Here is a 24,589-nt window from a genome sequence, read left to right on the forward strand (position 1 = left end):
GACAAAATTGGAAAACTGGGCAGCAAAATGGAAAATGAGGTTCAATGTTGAAAAGTGCAAAGGTATGCACTTTGGTAAAAATAATATAAATGCAAGTTTGTTGGGGGTATCCTTAATGGAGAAGGATCTGGGGGTTTTGTAGATAACAAGTTGTCTAATTCCAGGCAGTGTCATTCTGTGGCTACTAAAGCAAATAAAGTGCTGTCTTGTATAAAAAAGGGCATTGACTCAAGGGATGAGAACATAATTTTGCCCCTTTATAGGTCCCTGGTAAGGCCTCACCTTGAGTACGCAGTGCAGTTTTGGGCTCCAGTCCTTAAGAAGGATATTAATAAGCTGGAGCTAGAGGTGGGACTTCTACATCAACAAAAAGAATAATAAATCACATTACATTGTATCAAGCTTAACTATAGACACAAGAGCCAACAGCCCTACCTAGGTACCCATTACAGACAAGCAGACATAAAGATAGATACACATTACAGCAGGGCCCTTAAATCAGCCAATATATTGTGCTTTAAAAAAGTCTTTAGAGCAGAAAGGTCCCACCTAAGTCAATCAGACTGCTGTTTAACTATAGCATAATTAACCCAATGGGACCTATACTTTATCTTTCAATACATCATCCCAGAGCTATTGGTAGAAGGTTCTTATGGACCATTGATTATATATAACATTGATCATAACTCGTTTTTTTTTAAATTGTTTGCTTTTTACTTCCCTGCATACATGTAACATGGTGCTGACAAGCCTCTAATCCTATTACATTCACATACATAAAAGATAAGGGCACAAGATCTGTCAGTTGATAAATTACAAACAGCTTTGACTGCAAGAGACTGATCTTTCCAGTAGTAAAGAGGCATTAAGTCTTTCCCAGCGTTCCAAATTTAGACTGGAATTTTGTAGAATAAGTTGCCAGCTGTTGCCAGTAAGGTCAGAGTCCAATTTCAAAGATCCAGGTTACTACAGAAATGCGGCTGTTTTGTACATCTAGAGTAAGAGATGTCTCTGTAACATGTTAGCCTTGGCATAGAATACATTTGAATGAAACTCATATTCCCCTATCCAGCATTTGATTTTCAGTAAATATGCAAGTCCTCAATTTATTTTGCTCTTTTGGAAATTCTATTGTTGTTCTTCAAAAAGAGAGTTGTATGTATGATTAGATTCTGTGTTTGACAAGAGGGGTATCTCCCCATCTGCTTTCTAATTGACTAGTAACCCCATAATAGCCTCTGTGCTGCTCCTTTCTAACAAAAGCAATTGATTGTTGTTGCAGGTATGATGCTAATTTAATTACTGCAAAGACAGTGGGAATAAAAAAGGCAGTTACCACTAACGTTTCCATGGGACTATCACAGTTTCTCATATTTGGAGCATACGCACTAGCATTTTGGTATGGTACAAAACTGACTGTAGATGAGCCAGAGACTTACACCATTGGTAAAGTACTAATCGTAAGTAAAATTTAGGGAAATGTGATAAAAGTTGTGAACAGAAGAAAATATTGTGCAAATAAGAATAAAAATGTACATTTCACAACATAATATTCTTTGTAGGACTGTTATTGCATTTTGAGCTTTAATTGACTATAGCGCACTTGTAAAATGTACTCAAAGGTGGCGTATGTTTTGGAGCAAACATAACAGTTCACATACACTGTGCGCTTGTTCAAACTATACCATCTTGCAATCTTTCTTCGACTGAAAATGGTTGTGAAACAGTTTCTGTGTCCCCAAAACCTATATTAAATATAAATTGTATTGTGAATATTTTTTCACTTAACAACTTTTATTACATCCCCCCCTATATTTCTTTTCTTACTCTTTTCCACATACTTTTTATCTTAAATGGGACCTAAAGAATTTTTTAAAAAACATCAACCCTTAGGCCAGGGGTTCCCAAACTTTTTAACCCATGAGCAACATATAAAACATATTTTAAAAAATGGGGACCAATGAAAACCATGAAAAAAGGCCCTGGGGAGATAAATAAAGGCTGTGACTGGTTATCTGGTAGCCCACTGTGGACTAGCAGCCTACAGGAGGCGCTGTGTTGGCAGTACACATGGTCTTTATGACTCCAAAACTTGCCTCCAAGTAAGAAATTAAGAAATCAGCACCTGCTTTGAGGCCACTGGGAGCAACATTCAAGGGGTTGGTGAGCGACATGTTGCGCGCAAGCCACTGGTTGGGGATCACTGCATTAGGAAATTCTAAATAAAGGACCTTGACTAAAATTTGGAAAAATTTTCTTTATATATTACACCTTTATTTGAGCACCCCATGGATCCTCTCTGCTCATTGTTTTACAAATGACCAGTAGGATATAAACAGCCAATCACAGTTCTGCCCTGTACAGTGTAATATGAACAATAGTTCCTTGTCAACCAAATGGCTGGCATCTACAGTGCAAAGTGTTGAGTTCCACTGGCTCTCCTGCACAACAGGAAGTGGGAGGTAGGTTGGTGGTTCTGATTTAAGTCTTTTTGGGGAAATTTACAGTAAAGCTTGAAAGGCAAATCCCTGGAGAGATTTTTTTCAATTCAAAAAAGCACACTGAAAATTAGTTGATTGTGGAATATCACAGGTTTTACTAGTGTTCTCCAAAAATGCAGTGGCCTCCATAACATCCTACTAAGGCCACTATCCCTAACCTTACCTACTGATCTGTATCTGGTTCTCTTGTATAATGGGTGCTGCCGTGACCTACTTCAATAATGCTGCAGGTAGTTTGGCTCTTAGGGTTACATGCCCTTCATAGCCACCCTTGGAGGAGTGCCTTTTGAGCAGGGGTCCCTAACATTTTTTTTTACCTATGGGCCATATTCAAAGTAAAAAATGTCAGGGAGCCACCATGGCATGAAAAATTTTCAAACAAGGGCTGTGATAGGCTATTTGGATCAACATAATTGGTGAGCAAGATGCTACTCACAAACTGCTGGTTGGGGATCACTGCTCTGAAAATGAAACATATTGAAAGCAGTTCACTTGTATCTACTGAAAAATAAGATATATTTCCCTTTGAATGTTGATACAATGCTGGTAAGATCTTTAAATAAACTTGTTATAGTAAATATATTCTGCCTCTAAGGTCTTCTTTTCGGTTCTGGTTGGCACCTTCGCCCTGGGACAAGCAACACCAAACATAGAAAGCCTAGCAAATGCTCGAGGAGCCGCCTTTGCTGTATATAACATTATAAATAAGGTAAAATTAAAACTCTATTATGCTGAATACAATGTATTTCATTACATTTAGTTCACATGAACTGGGGTTATTTTACAAACGATAAATAAACGTATTTAAACTTTTAGATTTATTTAAGTCGCTTTTTATACAGCTTATGTCAATTTTTGGTTTCAGCACCGTCCTATAGACAGTAGTTCAGAAGAAGGACACAAACCCAACAGGCTGAAAGGGGATATAGAATTCAAAAACATTCACTTTGCCTACCCATGCCGTCCTGATGTACAAGTATGTTCTTTTATTATGTTTCAAGGTTTTTTTCAACTCACTACTAAATTGCAACTGAAATGTCATGCATTTATATTTTCAGATTCTCTCTGGGCTAAACCTGAAAGTGGAAGCTGGTAAAACCATAGCTCTGGTTGGTATGAGTGGTTGTGGTAAAAGTACTACTATACAGTTACTCCAACGGTTCTATGATCCATCACATGGAGAGGTATGGGGTTTGCTCAGGGAGTTCAATTGTGACACACAGACCACATGTGAAGTTAATGAATAAATTGCCTGTTTGGTTGGTTAACATACTTTACAGAATTTATACAGCCATCAACAGAGTCATTATACAATTATCCCATAACATTTTACCTAGTTCTCAAAAAAACGTTTATTTTTTGATACTTTAATTTGTCAAAGAATTAAAAAGCAGCAGCTGATTGATGCTCTGAGTTTCTTATAATGAAATGTTTTACTTTTGTGCTTTCTAGATTACATTGGATGGACATGATATCCGTACACTAAATGTAAAGTGGCTGAGAGAAAATATTGGTGTAGTGAGTCAGGAGCCAGTGCTTTTTGGAACAACTATTGCAGAAAATATACGTTTTGGGAGGGAATCAGTAACAGACAGTGAGATTGAACAGGCAGCAAAAGAAGCCAATGCCTTTGATTTTATATCAAGGCTTCCTGATGTAAGTAAGCTCATTTTAGGTGAAAAAACGTCTATCTGAAGGCTTTACATTGAAATAAAGATAAATGTATAAAATGTATTACCTCTTGCCTTTCACAGAAATTTAAGACAATGGTTGGAGAAAGAGGTGCTCAGTTGAGTGGGGGTCAGAAGCAGCGGATAGCCATTGCACGGGCCCTGGTACGGAACCCTAAAATCCTACTTCTTGATGAAGCAACATCAGCCCTGGACACACAAAGTGAAGCTATTGTACAAGCTGCCTTGGATAAGGTGATACACTTTGATATCAACATACAGTAATAAACTTTTATATCAATATACAGTGATAAACTTTGATATCAATATACAGTGATAAACTTTGATATCAATATACAGTGATAAACTTTGATTTCAATATATAGTAATAAACTTTGATATCAATATACAGTGAAAAACTTTGATTTCAATATACAGTGATAAACTTTGATATCAATATACAGTGATAAACTTTGATATCAATATACAGTGATAAACTTTGATATCAATATACAGTGATAAACTTTGATATCAATATACAGTAATAAACTTTGATATCAATATACAGTGATAAACTTTGATATCAATATACAGTGATAAACTTTGATTTCAATATACATTGCCCTCCCACAGAGTGAGCGTTGACCATGTCTGTTCCAAACCAACATTCCTTTAATAAGTTTAAAATGTGTTCTTGTCACCCAGTGTCACAAATTTAGCCTTTTATCTATGATACATTATTATTACATTGGATACCTGCTACCATAGCAGGTATCCAATGGGATCTAGGGTCTTTCTGTAATTTGGATCATCATATTTTAAATCTGCTAAAAAAACATTTAAAAATTAAATAAACCCAGTAGGATTGTTTTGCCACCAATATGGATTCATGCAGCTCAGTTACCATCAATTACAAGGTACTGTTTTATTACTACAGAGAAAAAGGAAATCATTTTGAAAAAATTACAATATGGAATCTATGGGAGATGGCTTTTTCAAAATTCTGAGCTTTCTGGATAATGGGTTTGCAGATAAGGCATACCATACCTTCATATATTCTCTTTTACTATATGGTGGTAAATAGGGGCTGTTGTTTGTGACCATTGTGAGATGAAATATGGCCTTAATCATGGGCTTAGTTGCTTGTGACTGAGTGTTCTACCACCTAAGCATGTAAAGCATAAGACCATGCAAAATCTAAGTTCTTGGCATTTTGAAATGCCTGAAACTACCCAGCCACTAGCCATTATGTTGAAGGTAAGTTAATACAGACTTCCAAAGTCTCTTGAGTAAAAAGTGTTGCCTGAATGGTGGTAGGATCATAGAATATCATGGAGATTAGCAGCAGCATTCCAGGCATATGGATAACTATGGAATGATGGTAATATAAAAAAAACCCTTGTACACAGGATAAGTTGGATATTATTTCAGCCTCTTTTTTAATGTTTTGTATTAAGGCCAGAGCTGGAAGGACCACAATTGTGATAGCTCATCGACTGTCTACTATTAGAACGGCTGATGTTATTGCTGGATTTCACAATGGAGTGGTAGTGGAGAAAGGATCACATAGTGAGCTTATGACTAAGAAGGGCGTTTATTATTCTCTTGTTATGCTTCAGGTATACTGACACCTTTCTATTACTGTATGTTTGGGAAGCACTGTGATTTTCTCTGAACTCCAACAACTAAAATGTAATAAAACATGAAAAAAAGGTTTGCAAGTGGTTTAGTACACCAGAGCAACCAATCAGCACATAGCCAACCTTGTTACTTGCCCCCCACTCTCCTCTTACACATATATCCCTGTGTATCAACTCTGTACTAACAGAATGGGGCTGACCTTTCAAATAAGATGATGCTACAGCACTAACTATTACATTTGGATGCTAATTGGACTGATTTCAGAGTTGCCATGCAGTGATGTAACTTGGTCACTCTGGGCCCCCCTGCAAAGAAATCTTTTGAGGGAGCCTGGCGTGAACAGTCCCTCCGCCGCCCCCCTCCAGGCCCACACCTTGCTGAACCCCCTGCCCCGCTCTGCTCTTTAAAAAAAACAAAAAAGGTAGGAGAGGGGATGGGGAGGGGGGACTACAATATAGCAGACCTGCTGTATAGGTAATAATGCCACTGCTGCCATGTATTAATAATCTGTATGTTAGCCATGTGACATTTATATTCTATACATTTTATACAGTATATTGTGAGTTGGTCCCTAAGCTCAGTAACTCTGAGCAGCTCAGAGCATGTGCAGCAATTCTAGGCTGGCACATAATCCCAAAACATAACATGCAACATTTCTAGCCTACTTCTTTAGCTAAGCTTTGATTCTCTTTTAATATCCCTTGTAAATGTCAGAGATCAAAACTGCACTGCCTATTCTAGATGGGGCCTTACCAGTGCTTTGTAAAGGGAAAGACTTACCCTTTCCTCCCTTAAATCTATACCCATTTTAGTACAGTTCTACTATTGTCTACTCCCACTCTTCCAATACTACCCTCTCTACCAGTAAATGAATTTTCTCAGGTTATACTTAATACTTAGGATACATTAGGTTTTTACCTGCTTAAAGTAATACCTTGGATTTCTCATCTTTGTATGTTCATATTCATACGCTTTCTCCTTTAGAATGCTAGCTTTTCTGAGCTGAGTCCATTAGTCCATAAAAGAAACCCACAATAATGACATCTCTTCTATCTCTTGCTATCTCTTGCTGAAAGGAAAGCTACGGGTAATTTCTATTTCCTAGAAACAAGGTGAAGACAGTGGTCCTGAAGACAATGAACAGGAAGAACATTCTTTCTTAGAGACAGAAGAGACGTACTTGAATGAAGATTGTCTTTCTCCAGAGGCCGATCCAGCTCATCAAGCAGTGGAATGTACTGATTTTTTTAGAAGAGAAAGTTTTCGTGGGCGAAATGACACAGTAAATAATAAGAAATCAACATTGAGAAAATCCAAATCACTTGAAAACATAAAAGAGGTAATATGTCCCATGAATATGTGAATAGTTCATTGCAGTATTGTTGTGCAGTTAGCAGAACTGGGAGCTAAAAAAAAGTTTGGATGATTTCTCAAGATAACACCTTTAAACATTAGACTTGATGTTTTAAAGACAAACTATTCCTCCATGGGAACCTGTAGATAAAAATACAATTTGGCACATGGGGGAGTAAAGGTCCATATTTATCAAATAGTAAAAATAATGTCCAGGAAGAAAAAGCTCACTCCATCTTGTGTTATTGCAATTCTATAGAGCCGAGTTATCGCTGTGTTTATACAATTGTGCTGTTTGAGAACCAGGCTCCAAAGACAGGCATTTCTCACTGCCAAGACAGAGCGCTCTCAATGTTTGATAAATCTACTCACTTGCCTGCATTATAATTCAAAGTTAAAATGGCTCTGCAATGACTTAAACAAGAAAGACTAAGCTAAATCTGTCATTCGGCATTAGATGGGTATTAACTATGATGTCTTGTTAATGTTTGCTTATCTTGTTTTATGACAAGGCCATGTCATGTTCTACATTGTATAATCTGTCATATGGCAGAGGCAGAACTGCTGGACCCCTACCTATCAAGTGTTCTATCAACACGGAGACTTAGATAACACACAAGAGTAATTCTTGTAGCATTGTTAATACAAATAGTAGTAGTAGCATTCAATAAATATGCTGTATAATGCTAGAAACCCTTATCTGAGCCAAGTGAAATGATGCCAATCGTTGCTGACCCTGGTAACCTAATAGGGTTTAAAAGTGTTAAATAGGGCAGATAATGCAGAACCTCACAGAAAAAGAGAAAGAAAACAAAGACTAATTGCAGGTTATGCCAAGGTATCAATGCTTACATCAATAAAAAGTTCAAGATATCTTCATTTTTTACAGCAGCACATACTTGTATCTTGTGAGGATCATCACATTATTGCATATTCCTTTTTTCCTGGTTAATATTTCAGGAAGGATCCTGAATTCATTGTGGTGGATGGGGTTCCCATAGAATGCTGAGAAACACTTCTCACCGGAATGAATAGAATACTCATCTGACATACGGCAGCCAGGAGTTCTATTCAGGCTGTTTGAATTGTATTTAAACCCTTGTAGTCCTGTAGTTTCTCCAAGAATGGAATCTCTGTCTTAGTACCACATCTATCCCTGGCATACATATCCTAAAGATAACTCTTTAAACATGCTGTTAAACTGTAAATACAAGGCCACGTTCTATTTTTAAACTGATATTGGATGGTATGCTAAGAGAGCCATCTAGTGGAAAAATAGTGCATAGTGCAAATGTATTGTGTAGAATTACATAAGCTTTTAGAGCATGTACATGCCTTGACATATATTATATTTTGTCTATTCCAGGCTAAAGAAATTCTTCCTGAAGTTTCTCTGAATAGAATTCTGCAGCTTAACAAACCGGAATGGTTGTATATTGTCATTGGTATTATAGCTGCAGCCATTTCTGGAGGAATATACCCAACATTTGCTGTTATCTTTGGAAAAGTTATTGGGGCAGGTGTCCATTATTCATTCATTCATATGATCCATGAATTCTTATTCATTCTGATTAAATCTGGCAGTCAACAAAGATTTTACTCAGATGTATTGCTGACATTTGGTTGCTGACATTTTACTCAGATGTATTGCTGACATGAATTTTTCACATGTTTCACATGAATTAAAGGGCATCATGAATAACTGCCCTAGACACCCTAGTAACAAATTCTGTCTGAGAATTCGTGCCCTGAATAGACAAGAACATTTGCTTACATGGAGATCTCAATAAGCACACAGTTACCTGTTAAATGAAATAAGAGCTACTTTTCTTTATGTGCAAAAAAAGGAAAAAGATCTTTAAGGAAGAATTATTCAAATTATTTAATTAATCTCTTTAATTAATATTTATAAATGCAACTATGTAGAAAGACACACTGGGGACACATTCAAAAACGAGTTTTTTATACAATATTTGTATTTGTTGAGCTAGATTTAGCCACTTGCTTATGATTTTACCAATAAATATAAAACAAGTTAATATCCCAATAACATCAGATCAACCATGTTTTAGTTCCCTGGGCCACATTTAATTTAATTTTTGTGGTCTGTCTGCTCTTCTTCAAAAGAATCTGGAGATCCCACAGCTTGCACATCCTAGGGAGCACCAATGGGTGCAAGATGCAATGAGGCCCTATATTTACTGCCTTCCTGTGTTGGGGGTGTTATTCAAGAAGCAAAGTACAGACTGCATAGTTTTCAAGTTCTCCATGGATGTGGGGAGCGATTTGATCCCATAGGATAAATAAATGAGGCCTTGCATGTTATTTCATCAGCAATGCAGGGAATTACGAATATGTGTTTTTTTTTTATCTTATACGTTGTCTGTTACAGGCATTTCAAGAGCAAGATCCTGTTAAGAAAAGCCAGAGAACTGCTTTATTGTCTCTCATGTTTTTCGTTCTTGGACTAATTAGCTTTGCCGTCCACATTACTATGGTGAGATCCTGCGAATGTGCATCCATTGCATTTCTTTTACAGGCCACTATTTTTGCTTCTTACTCTGTTCCACTGTGCAGAATCATTACTAACAGAGAGTAACTCGGTTGTATAAGAACATAACAGATAGGGAGAATCATTGTTCCTAGGCAAATGCTGAATTTGTCTCTGACTGGTGTAGCGAGCGCAGACCAACAACTGGGAAAACAACAAAAGAAATAATTGCAATACATTTTCCCATTGTATACTGGGATTACTTTAATCTCCCTGTCTCACTAATCAAAGATGGTCACATTTGCTCATTGGGTAAGAAGCTGAAGTAGAGCCATATAAAAATACTCCAATTACTTTCCACACATTTGGGGGGCGTTTGCTTACCATCTGATTTTTTTTTTCCAATTTGGATTTTTAGCACTAAAATTTGAATTTTAGTAAATCTGCCCCTTAGAGTTATAAGTCCTCCTTTACACCATTTCCCAGTGAAAATGGCATGACATGTAGTTAGGTATGTATAATACAATATTAGAGAAGCAAGCACATCTAGCACTGGCCGTTATATTTGTATCATATGGTTATTGTGTCTTCCTATATAAAGGATGATCTGATACATGGTCAAATAGATGCAGTCTATCTAGACTAAATCAAAACACCATTTTAAGGTGGAATTCCCCTTTGGAAACACTGGAGGCAATATGGAGGCTGTGATGCCTGCACCCTGGAATTTCAGCTTCTAGACAATATTAGGGCTGATTAGTAAGATACTATGCTAGTAACCTATGATGCAGTTGTAATTGGGTGCCCCTGAACCATGAATAATCTGTAAAATATATGTATTCTGATAAATAGTGCTCACTTATGACACATGGCTCAATGAAATGTGTGAACTTTAATAAACAATGTAAAATATATGGATATTAGATGTCACCCTTAGATGTCAACCAATGAATGATGCACTCAGCCTGCAGTCTTGTGCTTTATGTGGCCATGGTCCCAGAATTATAATATCCTTATATTATTTAATAAGAGATGCATTATTCCCTATACCGTCTCTTCTGTCCTCTAAATGACCTGTACTTTCTCAAAATGTGTTAAATTTAATACAAAGGGAAGTTGTTGTTCTCATTTTATATTGTATAGGGGTTCATGTTTGGAAAATCAGGAGAAAACCTAACAATGAGGTTGCGGTCGCTGTCATTCAAAGCATTGCTCGGTCAGGTACAGTATTGTTGTATGTCCTTCTCTACATGGCCCATATTTGTGGAACACAGGAGGCTGCATTGTAACCATGTTGGCAAACACTGCTAGAAATATCTGAAGTGGTATCAGTGTTTACTATCGGGTACTTATAGATATACATACTGTAGGTTAGTTCATGGTTAAAAAAAAAACCTTGCACTTAACATGTGTTTTTCCTTGTGAAGGATGTTTCTTTACTTAAAGTAACATGTAGAAAACTGGGCTATACCAGCAGAACTTTTAGAAGAGGAGCCAAAGGAATTTCTAAAATAGGGAACATCTGTAGGTTTTATTGCATTTCATATACTGCCTCAAGCTATTAGTGCAATAAGCATACAGCTATTAAAAGAAAATAACCATAGAGAAAGCATTTTTATAACCCCTTTTTTCAGCTATAATGTCCCATTAGCTAGCTACTAAATAAGTTGATAATCTTTGAGGACACACAAGTTAGGTGTTATGAACATAAAGCTGTGTTATACTAGCTATACTGTTATACTAATATAGCACCCCACTAGAGCAGGGCAGAGGCCATGTTTGAGCACACAAAAAAACCCTTATCTGAATTAAGTATTGGTCTTTATTTCCAGGCCTTCTGGGGCCGTTTAATGCAGGTAGTGGCATGGTGTGAAACACACAGCAACTCACAGCAAACAGAGAAGGAAGCTCTCATAAGTACATGCCCTAACTGTAAAACCTGCGTAAAATGTCAGTATTAATATCTACCATAACAATATTATTTTATCAAGATTATGGTCTATATCATGCAGACAATCCCCCCACCCCACTGACCCTACTAGTGTTGCAGTCTATCTCAGACACCCCAGCATACTTATAGTTGTCTTACATTACAACGTTTTTAAAGGATACAGTATTATGCAACTCCTGCAGCCTAAAACATCATAGAAAAACCATGAATGAGACTGAAAAAGCTGCTTTTATAAATAAGCCCTTAACTGTTGATGGCTATCATTGGGTTGGGGGTTTCACTTAGCAGCTTCAGACTCCTGTGACCATAGCATTTTTCTTGAGATCTTCTGGTTCCCAGGGCATGGTTTTTTTTACCTTGTATCAGGGACAGTTGCTTGCATGTGCCCAGCTTTTGTATAGGCTTTTACTGACTTTGCTAAAAGGAGTTGTTTTCATTTGCTGTACTTTGTCTAGTGGTCAGAAGATTGAATGGTATTTTTCTTCATACTTTCCCATGCAGTTAGTCTTACATGGGCCTTACATGGGCCTCACAGCCTGAGCACTGGACCTGTACCCTTAAGGCAGCAGTTTTTATTGTGCTGTACTTGTAGTCTTTATGTTCTCCGTTGCTGTAGAGATTCATAGTTAAAGACATATCAAGAAAGATTAGAACCAGTCTTTATATACATTTTCAGACATTTTATGGAGATATTACAAACACCATTCATCATTATATATTGATCATTTGTTCCTTTGCACTCTCCTGTTGCATACTAACCAAAAAACTTGCAGATTTCTAACCACACCTACTGAGTACAAAACCCATCTGTATGTAGACAGCTTCAAATTGAATGTTCACGAAGTCATATCCGATACCAGCTATTCACCATTCATTTAAATCTGATTTGTGCAGGAAATAGGATTCTTTGATGACCATCGCAATGCCGTTGGAGTTCTGCTCACAAGGCTTGCAACAGATGCATCGCAAATCAAAGGGGTGCGTAGTGGTCTTCTCTATAGATTATCTCAACACAAACATTCTGACCAAATCTGACAGTTATTTCATATTGACAGAATGAAATGGGCTAATGTTTATTTTCAAAAATTCCTTTTCCTGTGTGTAGGCTGCTGGAAGCCAGCTGGGATTGATCACCATGACAGTGTGTACTCTCCTTGCTGCAATCCTGATTGCTTTTATCCATGGCTGGCAGCTAACACTGCTTATTTTGGCCTGTATTCCATTTTTGATTGGTACAAATATCATTAGAATGACCTCTGTGGCAGGTCATGCATCAAAGGATCAAAAGGCTCTAGAGGAAGCCGGAAGGGTGAGTTGATTTGTCTTGATTGTTTTTCAGCGATAGTAAATGAAATAGACAGAAACAGCAATGACGTTGAAGCAGATGATGTTGTGCATGTTTATCTGTTATTTCTGCAGATATAGTTACTCTGAAGCATAAACTAATACCCAACCCCAGTTGTAGAGGGGCAGACTATGCAGAGATGGATTATACACAAAGTTGTTTGGCTGCTTTCTAGGTGTCCCATTGGTGCTGGGGATCCATTTGTACAAGAAGACTTATTTTAAAGGGGAACTCCACCCAAACACAGCTTAAGCTTTTTGAAAAGTAAACAAAATTTCAAGCAACTTTGCATTATACATAAATAAAAAATATGCAGCCTTTTCATGATTTTTTATGTAACTATAAGGTTTGGGACAATTAACTAAGCCTGACCCCCTGTTCTCCTGCTGATCTGACTACTTTCAGTAACAGTAACAGTAGTCGATTGTCCTCGGTCTGCCTTCAGCCTGCATCCAGGGACGGAACTAGGGGTAGGCAGAAGAGGCAGCTGCCTAGGTGCAACGATTGGGGGGCGCCAGGCAGCCTCTCCTGCCTACCCCTAGTCCGCGCTCTTTAGTTATTGCCCCCACCACTTGTCCTTACGCGGTGGGGGCAATGATCCATCGCAACGCGAACCCCGCCCCCCCGTGTTCAACCGCACATGCGTGCCAAATGGGGGTGGGGGGCGAACGAGCAAGGTGCAGGGATGAGGTGGCTGACCGGGTTGCCTAGGGTGCCCGGTCGGCTTGGCCCACCCCTGCCTGCATCCTCCAAATCCCACAATCCAGCAAACACGTGATGCCAGTAAGGAGAGGAACATCACTGTGCAATGCATTGTGGGTTATGTAGTTCCCTCATGCTGTCTGTAAGCTGTGGAGAATTTATAACATCAATGTCTTAGTCCCTCCTCCCCTGCCGGGATTTCAAATGATGCAGAAAGAGAAGAACTGTTTTGCAGCTGGATTTCAGCATATAAAAATTGTATTTATTTATACTTTTTGAAGGAACAGATTACAGTGATAAGTATATTAGGGGTTTCTCTGTCATGTGGGAATCTTTAGTAAATTTTGGTTCAGGATCCGGAGTTCCCCTTTAAGGAAGAGAAGCAGTGCTGAACATGGTGCTGCTGCAGGTCTATTGGTACAATAACAGCACAGTATGTGTCAATGAGGTGGACACTATGTTGCCAGTGGATAATGGGCTAGCATCATTACCTTGCATAGAACCCAATTTATCTATCTTTGAAGGTTTATTGAATGGTATATGTAAATATATATATTTACATATACATTTATATATAATTTAATGTAATGGCCCTCTAAATTGATCACTTAATTTCTGTCAGCAACATCTCGGATTTTCCCAAACAACATGCAAAACTTATATATAAGATGTACCAAAGGGCTGTGCAAACAGGAAAAGTACAGAATTAGCTGGAAGCATGATTGTCCCCTTCAACAGACCTTCTGCCCAGACCTCATAGCGTCACTAACCAGCAATTCATCTCTGCAAAGTCTCGCATGCACCTTATCCAGCCACTAATGGGGGGAGAAATCCAGGGAATTTAGCGCAACATTTCTCTCATTCCCCTTCATTAGTAAGTACTCTCTAACAATAACTTCTACCTTTATTTTCTTTTACAGATATCAACAGAAGCTGTTGAAAATATCAGGACAGTGGTATCATTAACAAAAGAAGAGGTCTTTTATGAGAAATATAATGCAAGCTTGAATGGGCCATACAGGTTATTATTTTGTTTTTAAATATTGTAGTTGTATTGTGTTACTTTGTTCACATTCTCTTGTGGATAATGTAACTACTCTTGTAGCTAAAAAAAATGGGAACAAGGCTTTATTTTTAAAAAACAAACAGAGGGAGCTTCTAAGGCTGTTTACTCAGGTATGGTAAAGCTTTTTGCAGAATAAATATAGCATTCTAGGGGGCACTAATGTGGTTAATCTATTGGCAGTAAAATGACAAAAAATGACTTTCTTTCCCCTTTGGCTTGCATTACTTCTTAAACAGGAATAATATTCAAGGCTACTGTCACCTTGCAATCTACAGTTAGCTAATGCAGATATTGGTATATATATATAGTTATACAGTATATGCAAGTGTATATATGTGTGCACTAGAGTTAATTTGAAGGGGTTGAACTTGATGGACTTTGGTCTCCTTTCAAGCCAAATTAACTATATAACTATGTAACCATAGAGAGTACCTCTGTAATGACAGAATTAACATGGCAGCTCATTAGTGGAGGAGAGTAAAATCAAGGTGGTGAATAATTAAACAGAGAAAAGAAATGTAAATGGTCTGTTAAAAAAAATGAAAGAGAGAAAAAACAACATCAGCTAAAAATGACATGGGCGAAGAACAAATAAGAAAGATGCAAAATCAGAGATATGTATTTTAAATGCCAGGAGCTCAGTCATATAGATGCACTACCCCAGAGAAAGCACATACATTATACATATGTTAAATATGAAATGTCATTTAGAATCCAATAGCAAGAAGCACTTGTTTCACACATATTATCATATTATCATGCCTATTGCGACAACCAACTCATAGAACAAACTAGCCCTTACCCTGGTTAAAGGACCAGAATGAATACTTGACCAACAGATTTATATTATGTTACGTGACCTATTAAAGAATCTCGCCAAACTGGAATATATATATCAGTAAATATTGCCCTTTTACATCCTTTACCTTAATCCACCATTTAGTGATGGGCTGTGTGCTCCCTCAGAGATCACATGACCAGAAATAATGCAGCTCTAACTGTAACAGGAAGTAGTGTGGAAGCAAAAGACAGAACTCTGCCCATTCATTGGCTGATGGGGCCTAGCATGTACAGTATGTGTGCCTTGGCTGTTCATTTGCACTATGAATCCTTTGATCCAAGGGGGTGGCACTTAATTCTTAAAATGCCAATTTTCTATTTATCTGTACCCATTAGCAAATACTACTAAAAAAGTATATTTTTATGAAAATGGTTTATTTAGATGAAGCAGGGTTTTACATATGAGCTTGTTTATGCATTATATTTTTATACAGAGCTACATTGTTTGGGGGTATAGTTTTCCTTTAAATATTCTATCCTGGCTAGCCCTTTAACTAAAAACAATATAATTTATGCCAATTGTGCAATTTCCATTAGATCTTTGAAGATTTTACACATTCTGAAAACTTGAATAATATCCCTGAATCATATCCCTGAGTGTCAAACTTGCAGTTCTCCAGATATCCTGATCTATATCCTCAATCAGTCAGTAGCTCACAGTTTATATTGCAAAAACAAAACTGCACTTTGATAACTCAGCCATCGATTCCTCCATAAACATAGTCTAAAACAAGATAAATGCATCTACTGGTTGTTAGTCATATTGTTCTACTGTTACTAAAGTGATTTGGTGAAACTTTCTTTTTGCAGGGTGGCTCTTGGGAAGGCACGGATGTATGGAGTTACTTATGCAATAGCTCAATGCATCAATTATTTTGTGAATGCTGCTGTGTTTAGATTTGGAGCCTGGCTTATTGCTAATTGCTACATGGAGTTTGAAAGTGTTTTCGTGTAAGTGTTTTAAGGAGCTTTACCTTCCCTAGAATATTGCTTCCCAAAATGTTGAGTTGTCCCCTTTTGGAGACCTCAAGCAGTGGCTTTGGGCCCAGTCTGGAGGCTGAGTAAAGTGAGATTTGCAGAGAACATGCACAATTATTCATCAATTCATGTTTTTTTCCAATTAAGAACATAAAAATGTATGTTTTCCCTTTCTATAGAGTTTTCTCGGCCATCGTATTTGCAGCAATGAGTGTTGGTCAGTCAAACTCTTTTGCACCAGATTTTGGAAAAGCCAAGTCATCTGCTCAGCGCATGTTTCTTCTTTTGGATAGAAAACCAGCTATTGACAGTTACAGTAATGAAGGCGAAACCCTGGTATTTTGTCTTACTACCTATAGCCACCATGTGACTATGAAAGAAATGAACAATACAATGTATTGCCATGCTGCAGGGATTTATCTAAAAACTAGAGGGAATGCAATACTTAAACAGTTGTCTATAAAATGTATGTATTTAGAATTTTAAGGCCTTTAGTATAGTAACATACCACATTACTTTTGTAAATAAGTTTTTAAATGATAGAAGAAGATGCTGTTAGCAGGGCCAGAATTAGGGGTAGGCAGAAGAGGTACCTGCCTAGGGTGCAACGGCGGGGGGCGGGGCGCCAGACAGGTACCTCTTCTTTCACCTACTACTAGTTCTGGGCCCTTTCCCCCCACTGCAATACCCCCGTCAGCGGCCCCGGCCGGGCCATGCCAACCAGGTTGCCTAGGGCGCCCGGCCAGCTTGGTCCGGCACTGGCTGTTAGGGTTATTTTACTACAAATAATGAGGTAGCTGAGTTATTTTCAGAAGGGAGCTAAAGGCCTGGGCATAGACATCTGTATAATTTAAACATAAATGGCCCAACTACTTGAAAGTTAGCTGATAAATTGCCAAAATACTTTTTATTGCAACTTGCCCACTGTGGAGACTGACTCTGTGGAAGATATTTCATCTCTGCAAAGGGAGCAGTATCGCAGCTGTAACATTTATTAATACTTAAAAATTTTTAGCCCATATCATTTATTGAATAATAAAAATGGAAATAACCTTACACATTATGTGTTTGCATGAAATTTACATGCACTTCTTTCTAAAAATGACATTGTTACATTTAATCATATTCCTGAGTCTAGGGTTATCTAAATTATTAAAACACATTTCTTTGCTCTGTCAGTTAGAGTAATGTGCATAGCCATAGCTATTGTAGCAGAAGAACGTAGGGATATGTTTAGTTCTTGTATTTCTTACTGTTTGACCTTCTCAACAATAAATCAAGTTTGTTGCATGTATTTGCTGCAGGAGGTGGGCATATGATGCATTCTGGCTATTATTATTGCTTGAGAATTAAGTTCTAGTCAGTCAGTGACTTTTCTGATTAAATCTATACAAAATCTGAATATAATTTCTTAGTGCCCCTTTTGCACTTTCCCCTGCATGATTGTATAAGGTGCAGTAATGTATTAGTGGTGACCCACAAGAGCTCGTTTTGCCCAATCACTGCCAGTTTATCACCACAACATGAAACTCTATCTCCCTCTAAGCTAGGAGAATGGGGTCACTGTTAGCCCTCAAGGAGTTTACAGGTTGAGACTGAATATTTAAAAAAGCCTAAAGTTTGTTCCATTCAGCTTTAAGGTAACAGTCCATTATAGACAATTAAAAACATCTGTAATATTTTTTTTAGCTCTGTCATAAAAATCATTAAAGAAATATGTAAAGGCCCTAATTTACCACTTCTTTAAGAAGATTGTTCTTTTTTTTACATGTTCTTTACTTTATGGCACATCATCAAAAAATACAGACAAAACCTTATATTTCTGAAGTGTTTTTTTTTTTATTTGTGTGCTAGAATGTCTTCTTTATTTATAGAATGAATTTGAAGGAAACCTTGAGTTCAAAAATGTAAAATTTGTGTACCCAACAAGACCAAATGTTCAAGTTCTTCAGGGACTCAATGTCAAAGTTTTAAAAGGACAGACCCTTGCACTGGTGGGAAGCAGCGGCTGTGGGAAAAGCACCCTGATTCAGTTACTTGAAAGATTTTATGACCCTATGGAAGGAAATGTGGTAAGAACTATAGTAAATATCTAATTAAAACCAAAGTGTTCTTATAAACATACATTATTATTATTATTATTATTATTATTAATCATGATAATAATAATAACATATTTATTTTCTGATGTTCCTGGTTGTTGGAGGTCTTCAGCAGTTCGTTGCTAGGTAGATGTGCCACCAGTTGCAATACAGCAGTAATGATTAATTAGTGAATATTATAGTTTAACTTTTTCAGTGAATATTTTAGTTTACCTTTTTCATGTAGCTGACTTGAAGGTTATTTGGGGACAATTCCTAGACACATAAAAAGGGCAGCCTTCCAGCTCCTCATACTCGCTCCACTCACCATCTCTTTGTACAACTACACTCTTGGCAGATTGCTGCACATTTGCTTAGTTAATGCAAAGAAAAAGTTTCACAGAATCTGTATTGCATGTCAAAACCATGTTATTTTACCAGGTTTGTGCCAGGGTGTACAAAAATCAAGTTTTTTCCTGGTTCTAATAAGAACTGGGATTTAGATGTGTGAATGATATTAATGAAAATACCCATGTAAGTAAATGTACTAGATGGTATGATTTCAGCTTGCAGATGGTGTAGATACCAAGTCTCTCAATATACAATGGCTAAGGTCTCAGCTAGGCCTTGTATCCCAAGAACCAATCCTTTTTGACTGCAGCATTGGGGAAAATATTCGGTATGGAGACAACAACAGGGTTGTTACCCAGGATGAGGTGGCTGAAGCAGCAAAAACTGCCAATATTCATACATTTGTTGAGAGCTTACCTCAGGTAAATGCCAATTTTCAATTTATTCATTGTGTTTTTTGAATTGCATGATTCTGTTCACAGTGAGTTAGAGCTGGCTGTTTTGTAACACAGGGGTATGACACACGTGTTGGAGATAAAGGAGCCCAACTCTCTGGAGGGCAGAAACAAAGAATTGCTATTGCCCGTGCTCTTGTAAGAAAGCCAAAGGTGTTACTGCTGGATGAAGCTACCTCTGCACTCGACACAGAAAGTGAAAAGGTAATAGAGCCTGACTGGTCACTGCGTTGTCTTTGTCTGAATTGTTTCTCAGCACTTTAAACACACAACAACGTATATTCTAGGTCCTTGAACATTCTTACTTAATTATCTAAAGCAGGTATAAAGCAAACTCTCAAACCAACCATCCCACTACACCCTTAAAAATATGACCTATACATGTGAAAGAGGTATACATTTTAAACAGAAAAAATGCATGACCCTTTCCCTACCACGTTGAACTTTAGTTTATGGTTATCCCACCCCTTTTGAAAGGGAAGACGGTATTATATGCAGTGGAAGTTATTGTATGCAGTCGACCATTTGATTGCAACTTGCTTCACTGGAGTAAATGGATTTTAAGGTAGCCATAGATATTACCAAAAATATACCTGGTTGATGGGTGTCATTGATATCATTGATTGTCAATGATTAGGTGTCATTAAAAAAGGTTATGATTTGCCTTAAAACTACATCTTCTTAGTGGAGGAGTATCCGCTCTAAAACACTGAATAGGAAACGTCTCCAGAAACATGTTCATGTAAAAGTCAATGGTAGTTTTGGTAGTTTTTTTTGAGTTTATAGACACATTAAAAATGATGAGAAGAATACGAATTTGATGTATTAGAGTTGTCTTTGCATGGTTTAATATAAGTGAGTTTTTGTATTCAAATTTTTAATAAATAAGCAAACATTCGAGTTTAGTTAAGTTTTGAGTTTATTCGAATGGAAAAAAAAACTCTTTTATGAGGAGGTGAGCAGGAACCTCAATTCTGGGATGGCGGTGGATGTCATCTACTTGCTAAAGCGTTTGAAACAGTGCTGCACAGAAAGTTAATGATAAAATAGAGGGATATTGGCCTAGAACATAATATTTGTACTTGGATAGAGAACTGGCTGAAGGATAGATTACAGAGAGTGGCAGTAAATGGAACAGTGTGGTTAGTGGAGTACCGCAGGGGTCAGTCCTTGGTCCTTTGCTTTTTAACTTGTTTGTTAATGACCTGGAGGTGGGCATAGAAAGTATTCTTACCATTTTTGCAGATGATACTAAATTGTGCAAAACTATAAGTTCCATGCAGGATGCTGCCACTTTGCAGAATGATTTGGCAAAATGGAAAATGAGGTTCAGTGTTTAAAAGTGCAAAGTTATACTCTTAGAAATAATATAAATGCGAGTTACACAGTAAGTAGTAGTGTGCTGGGGGTATCCTTAATTGAGAAGAATCTGGGGATTTTTGTAGATAACTAATTCCAGGCAGTGTCATTCTGTGGCTACTAAAGCAAATAAAGTGCTGTCTTGTATTAAAAAAGGGCATTGACTCAAGGGATGAGAACATAATTTTACCTCTTTATAGGTCCCTGGTAAGGCCTCACCTTGAGTATGCAGTGCAGTTTTGGGCTCCAGTCCTTAAGAAGGATATTAATGAGCTGGAGAGAGTATGGGGGGAAGGGGATGGAAGATTTAAGCTATGAGGTGAGACTGTCAATGTTGAGGTTATTTTCCCTGGAAAAAAGGCGCTTGCGAGGGGACATGATTACAATGAACAGCACACCAGAGGCCACCCCTTTAGAATAGAGGAACAGAACTATATTTTGAAGCAGCGTAGGTGGTTTTTCACGGTGAGGGCAGTGAGGTTGGGGAATGCCCTTCCTAGTGATGTTGTAATGGCAGATTCTGTTAATGCCTATAAGAGGGGCCTGGATGAGTTCTTGAACAATCAGAATATCCAAGGCTATTGTGATACTAATATCTACAGTTTGTATTAGTGGTTGTATGTATAGTTTATGTATGTGAGTGTATAGGTCAGTATGGGTCTATGTGTATGAGCTAGGGTTCACTTGGAAGGGTTGAACTTGATGGACTTGTTTGTCTACTTTTCAACCCAACTTAACTATGTAACTATGTAAATAAACTATTTGTCACACATATAGTTAATCATATTTAACTAAACTATTTCAAATGTTTAAATTATTATTTTGTTAATTTTGTGGGATGGTAAGTTTGCATTACTTAGCAGAGGAAAAAACTAAACAGCAAAGAATGGTAAAGTTCTCCATAAACTCTCTTTTTTTACCTGTGGGCCATACCAAATAAACTTCATTTGAAAGTGAAAGGGATTTACATATTTTTGTAAGGTTATTAACATGTTCGGTGACATTAACCGTAGACATACTGACACCTAAAATTCATTTTTAGATATTTTATAACATGTTTATAACATTGTATGAGTATCAGGGGAAAACGATCAGCATGACCTATAGGGATCTTTTGATAAGTCTCTTTTTTGTGTCAGTATCACTTTAAGGACAATTTTTTTTGTACCACATTTATCAAAGCAGATCAATATGTCAGATGGCCAGAACATACAGAACATACAGATATTATCTACATATTTTAAATGTTGTATTCCAATAAAATTTATGCTTTTAAATGGCTTATCTGCAGAATGTAGAATGTAAATCGCCAGTGGGATAGCATATGCGGTGCTTTGATTTGCTAAAGTCGCCGAAGTTGCCATCCCACCGGCAATTTACATTCTAGCTGGTGGGATGGCATTGCGGGGACTAATCTCCCCGTGTACCCCTGCCTTTAGGGTGCTTTTTTTGTTTATGTCAGTTAAGGTATTTCCACTTGAGTAGTGATGGGTGAAATGTTTCCCCAGGCACGAATTTCTGTGTTTTGCCATTGGCGGATTGTTTTGCGAAACGGATGAAAAAATTTGCCTTGGAAAAATTTGTCGCACGTCCAAAAATTGAATAGAAAAGAATAGTCGCGCGTCAAAAAAAAAATAGTTGCGCGACAAAAGAATAGCCGCGGGCAACAAAAGAATAGCTGTGGGCGACAAAAGAATAGCCGTGGGCGCCAATTTTTTTTTAACGCATGACATTTTTGCCGTTTTGCGAATTTTTCAGGACAGATTCACTCATCACTACACTTGAGTACTTGCTCCACAGTGGTAAATACAGCAGAAATTGAAAAATCAAATAATTACCATTTATTTTGAAGAGCCTTCAACATTTCAATTTTGTTGACTTATGACATTTGCCTGAGCTGCATTATTCAACACTTTAAATAAAATGCATAAAAGTGTTTTTAGAAATAGCACCTTCCACAAGAGTTTACTTGCAGATCCCACTCCATCTGAATGTTACGGACAGTTTTGCCACACAAATACCTGTAGATAAACATTTCAATGGTTTCTCTCTTTCCAGGTTGTGCAAAAGGCTTTGGATGATGCAAGAAAAGGCCGAACCTGCATAGTAATCGCCCATCGTCTCACAACTGTGCAGAATGCAGACGTCATTGCTGTAATACAGAATGGAGAGGTGGTGGAACAAGGGACTCATAACCAGTTACTGGCAAAGCAAGGAGCTTATTATGCACTTATCAATTCACAAGTAGCAAACTGTTAACAAAATATTACTTAAACGATTATTACATTGACCTCAAATCCAGGTGAAATGCTATTTAATGATCTTATACACTGTCAGACAAAAAACATCTCATTCCCTGCTTACTGTGGTTTATCAAGTACCTGGCATTCATGTAGTTTGTTCTGATCTGATGTCATTAAACCTTTGAAAACATGATGGGTTATGAAGTAAAAGGTGCAACATGTGTTCCACATTTAATGATCCAACAGGCGATTGCTTTCCTAATTTCTTCTGCAGGAGACTATTGACGCTTACCTGCTGGCTGTGTGACAGGTGTATGTCTAACTAGATCTGGAGTAAATCTATGCCAACAGTCCCTCAGGGGCTCAGTACAAGAAAGGCAATTGCTTCCTCACATTCTGTAGTATTAAATATTGCTTTGACACTCAAGTCTGTCTTGGACATGAGTCTGGAATTTCATTTTACTGTAGACTTATTGCAAGGGTATACTTTTGCCCTAATGTTAAAATGTTATATTGCTGAAACTTTTTCTGTTTCCCACCTGACAATTCTGTGGTAAAAAATCAAGCAAAACTCTTGCACCCAGTGGCGTCTTATCCTCCTGTTCATTCTGTAACCCTTGTCTGTTAATTTATTGTCCTCTGTATTTATAATATTATTGTACAGAACTCTGGAATTTGCTGGTGCTATATACAGTAAATGAATTATGATAAAGCGTATACCGTATTTTTCGCCGTATAAGACGCACTTTTTCTTCCCCAAAACTGGGGGGGAAAAGTTGGTGTGTCTTATACGACAAACTGCGTCTTCCTCTATGTGCCGCGGCTCTCTGCTACATCCTCGCTTTTATAAGGTTGCGCCCGTGCGTACTGACGTCACACGCACAGGGCGCAACCTTATAAAAGCACAGAAGCAGCTGGGAGCCGCGGCACAGAGAGGAAAACATCATGGGAGCCAGAGGCCGCTGGGGGGAGGTTAGGGGGGAAATGGAAGGTGCTTGGGGGCCCTGGGGGAAGCTGAAGAATGCTGGGGGTGCCGTGGGGGAGCTGGAGGATGCTTGGAGGCTCTGGGGGATGCTGAAGGATACTTGGGGGGGGGCCTGCGGGAAGCTGAAGGATACTTGGGGGGGCCCTGGGGGAAGCTGAAGGATACTTGGGGGGGGCCCTGGGGGAAGCTGAAGGATACTTGGGGGGGCCCTGGGGGAAGCTGAAGGATACTTGGGGGGGGCCCTGGGGGAAGCTGAAGTATACTTGGGGGGGGGCCTTGGGGGAAGCTGAAGGATACTTGGGGGGGCCTGGGGGAAGCTGAAGGATACTTGGGGGGGCCCTGGGGGACGCTGAAGGATACTTGGGGGGGGCCCTGGGGGAAGCTGAAGGATACTTGGGGGGCCCTGGGGGAAGCTGAAGGATACTTGGGGGGGCCTGGGGGAAGCTGAAGGATACTTGGGGGGGGCCTTGGGGGAAGCTGAAGGATGCTTGGGGGGGCCTTGGGGGAAGCTGAAGGATGCTTGGGGGGGGGGGTCCTGGGGGAAGCCTCATTATGTGCGAGCCCAGAGACAATTAAC

The 24,589-nt window shown here is 38.3% G+C and overlaps 1 protein-coding gene across 1 annotated transcript in view; it reads left to right on the forward strand.

The window, feature by feature from the left end:
* The window catches only part of LOC100494740 (multidrug resistance protein 1), a 37,024-nt gene extending 13,540 nt beyond the window's left edge, over window positions 1-23,484 (forward strand). The window contains exons 10-29 of the mRNA XM_018094859.2: window positions 1,283-1,460; window positions 3,097-3,210; window positions 3,367-3,477; window positions 3,560-3,685; window positions 3,954-4,157; window positions 4,256-4,426; window positions 5,629-5,790; window positions 6,918-7,151; window positions 8,532-8,787; window positions 9,478-9,662; window positions 10,800-10,877; window positions 12,502-12,585; window positions 12,713-12,916; window positions 14,575-14,675; window positions 16,371-16,511; window positions 16,718-16,874; window positions 18,413-18,610; window positions 19,186-19,392; window positions 19,483-19,629; window positions 22,843-23,484. Of these exons, the coding sequence (XP_017950348.2) occupies window positions 1,283-1,460; window positions 3,097-3,210; window positions 3,367-3,477; window positions 3,560-3,685; window positions 3,954-4,157; window positions 4,256-4,426; window positions 5,629-5,790; window positions 6,918-7,151; window positions 8,532-8,787; window positions 9,478-9,662; window positions 10,800-10,877; window positions 12,502-12,585; window positions 12,713-12,916; window positions 14,575-14,675; window positions 16,371-16,511; window positions 16,718-16,874; window positions 18,413-18,610; window positions 19,186-19,392; window positions 19,483-19,629; window positions 22,843-23,043 (3,259 nt within the window). The 3' untranslated portion in view covers window positions 23,044-23,484. The remainder of the gene's footprint in view (window positions 1-1,282; window positions 1,461-3,096; window positions 3,211-3,366; window positions 3,478-3,559; window positions 3,686-3,953; window positions 4,158-4,255; window positions 4,427-5,628; window positions 5,791-6,917; window positions 7,152-8,531; window positions 8,788-9,477; window positions 9,663-10,799; window positions 10,878-12,501; window positions 12,586-12,712; window positions 12,917-14,574; window positions 14,676-16,370; window positions 16,512-16,717; window positions 16,875-18,412; window positions 18,611-19,185; window positions 19,393-19,482; window positions 19,630-22,842) is intronic.
* Window positions 23,485-24,589: the final 1,105 nt, after the last annotated feature.

Source organism: Xenopus tropicalis, chromosome 6 (genome assembly GCF_000004195.4).
Source record: "Xenopus tropicalis strain Nigerian chromosome 6, UCB_Xtro_10.0, whole genome shotgun sequence".
NCBI classification, from domain to species: Eukaryota; Metazoa; Chordata; class Amphibia; order Anura; family Pipidae; genus Xenopus; species Xenopus tropicalis.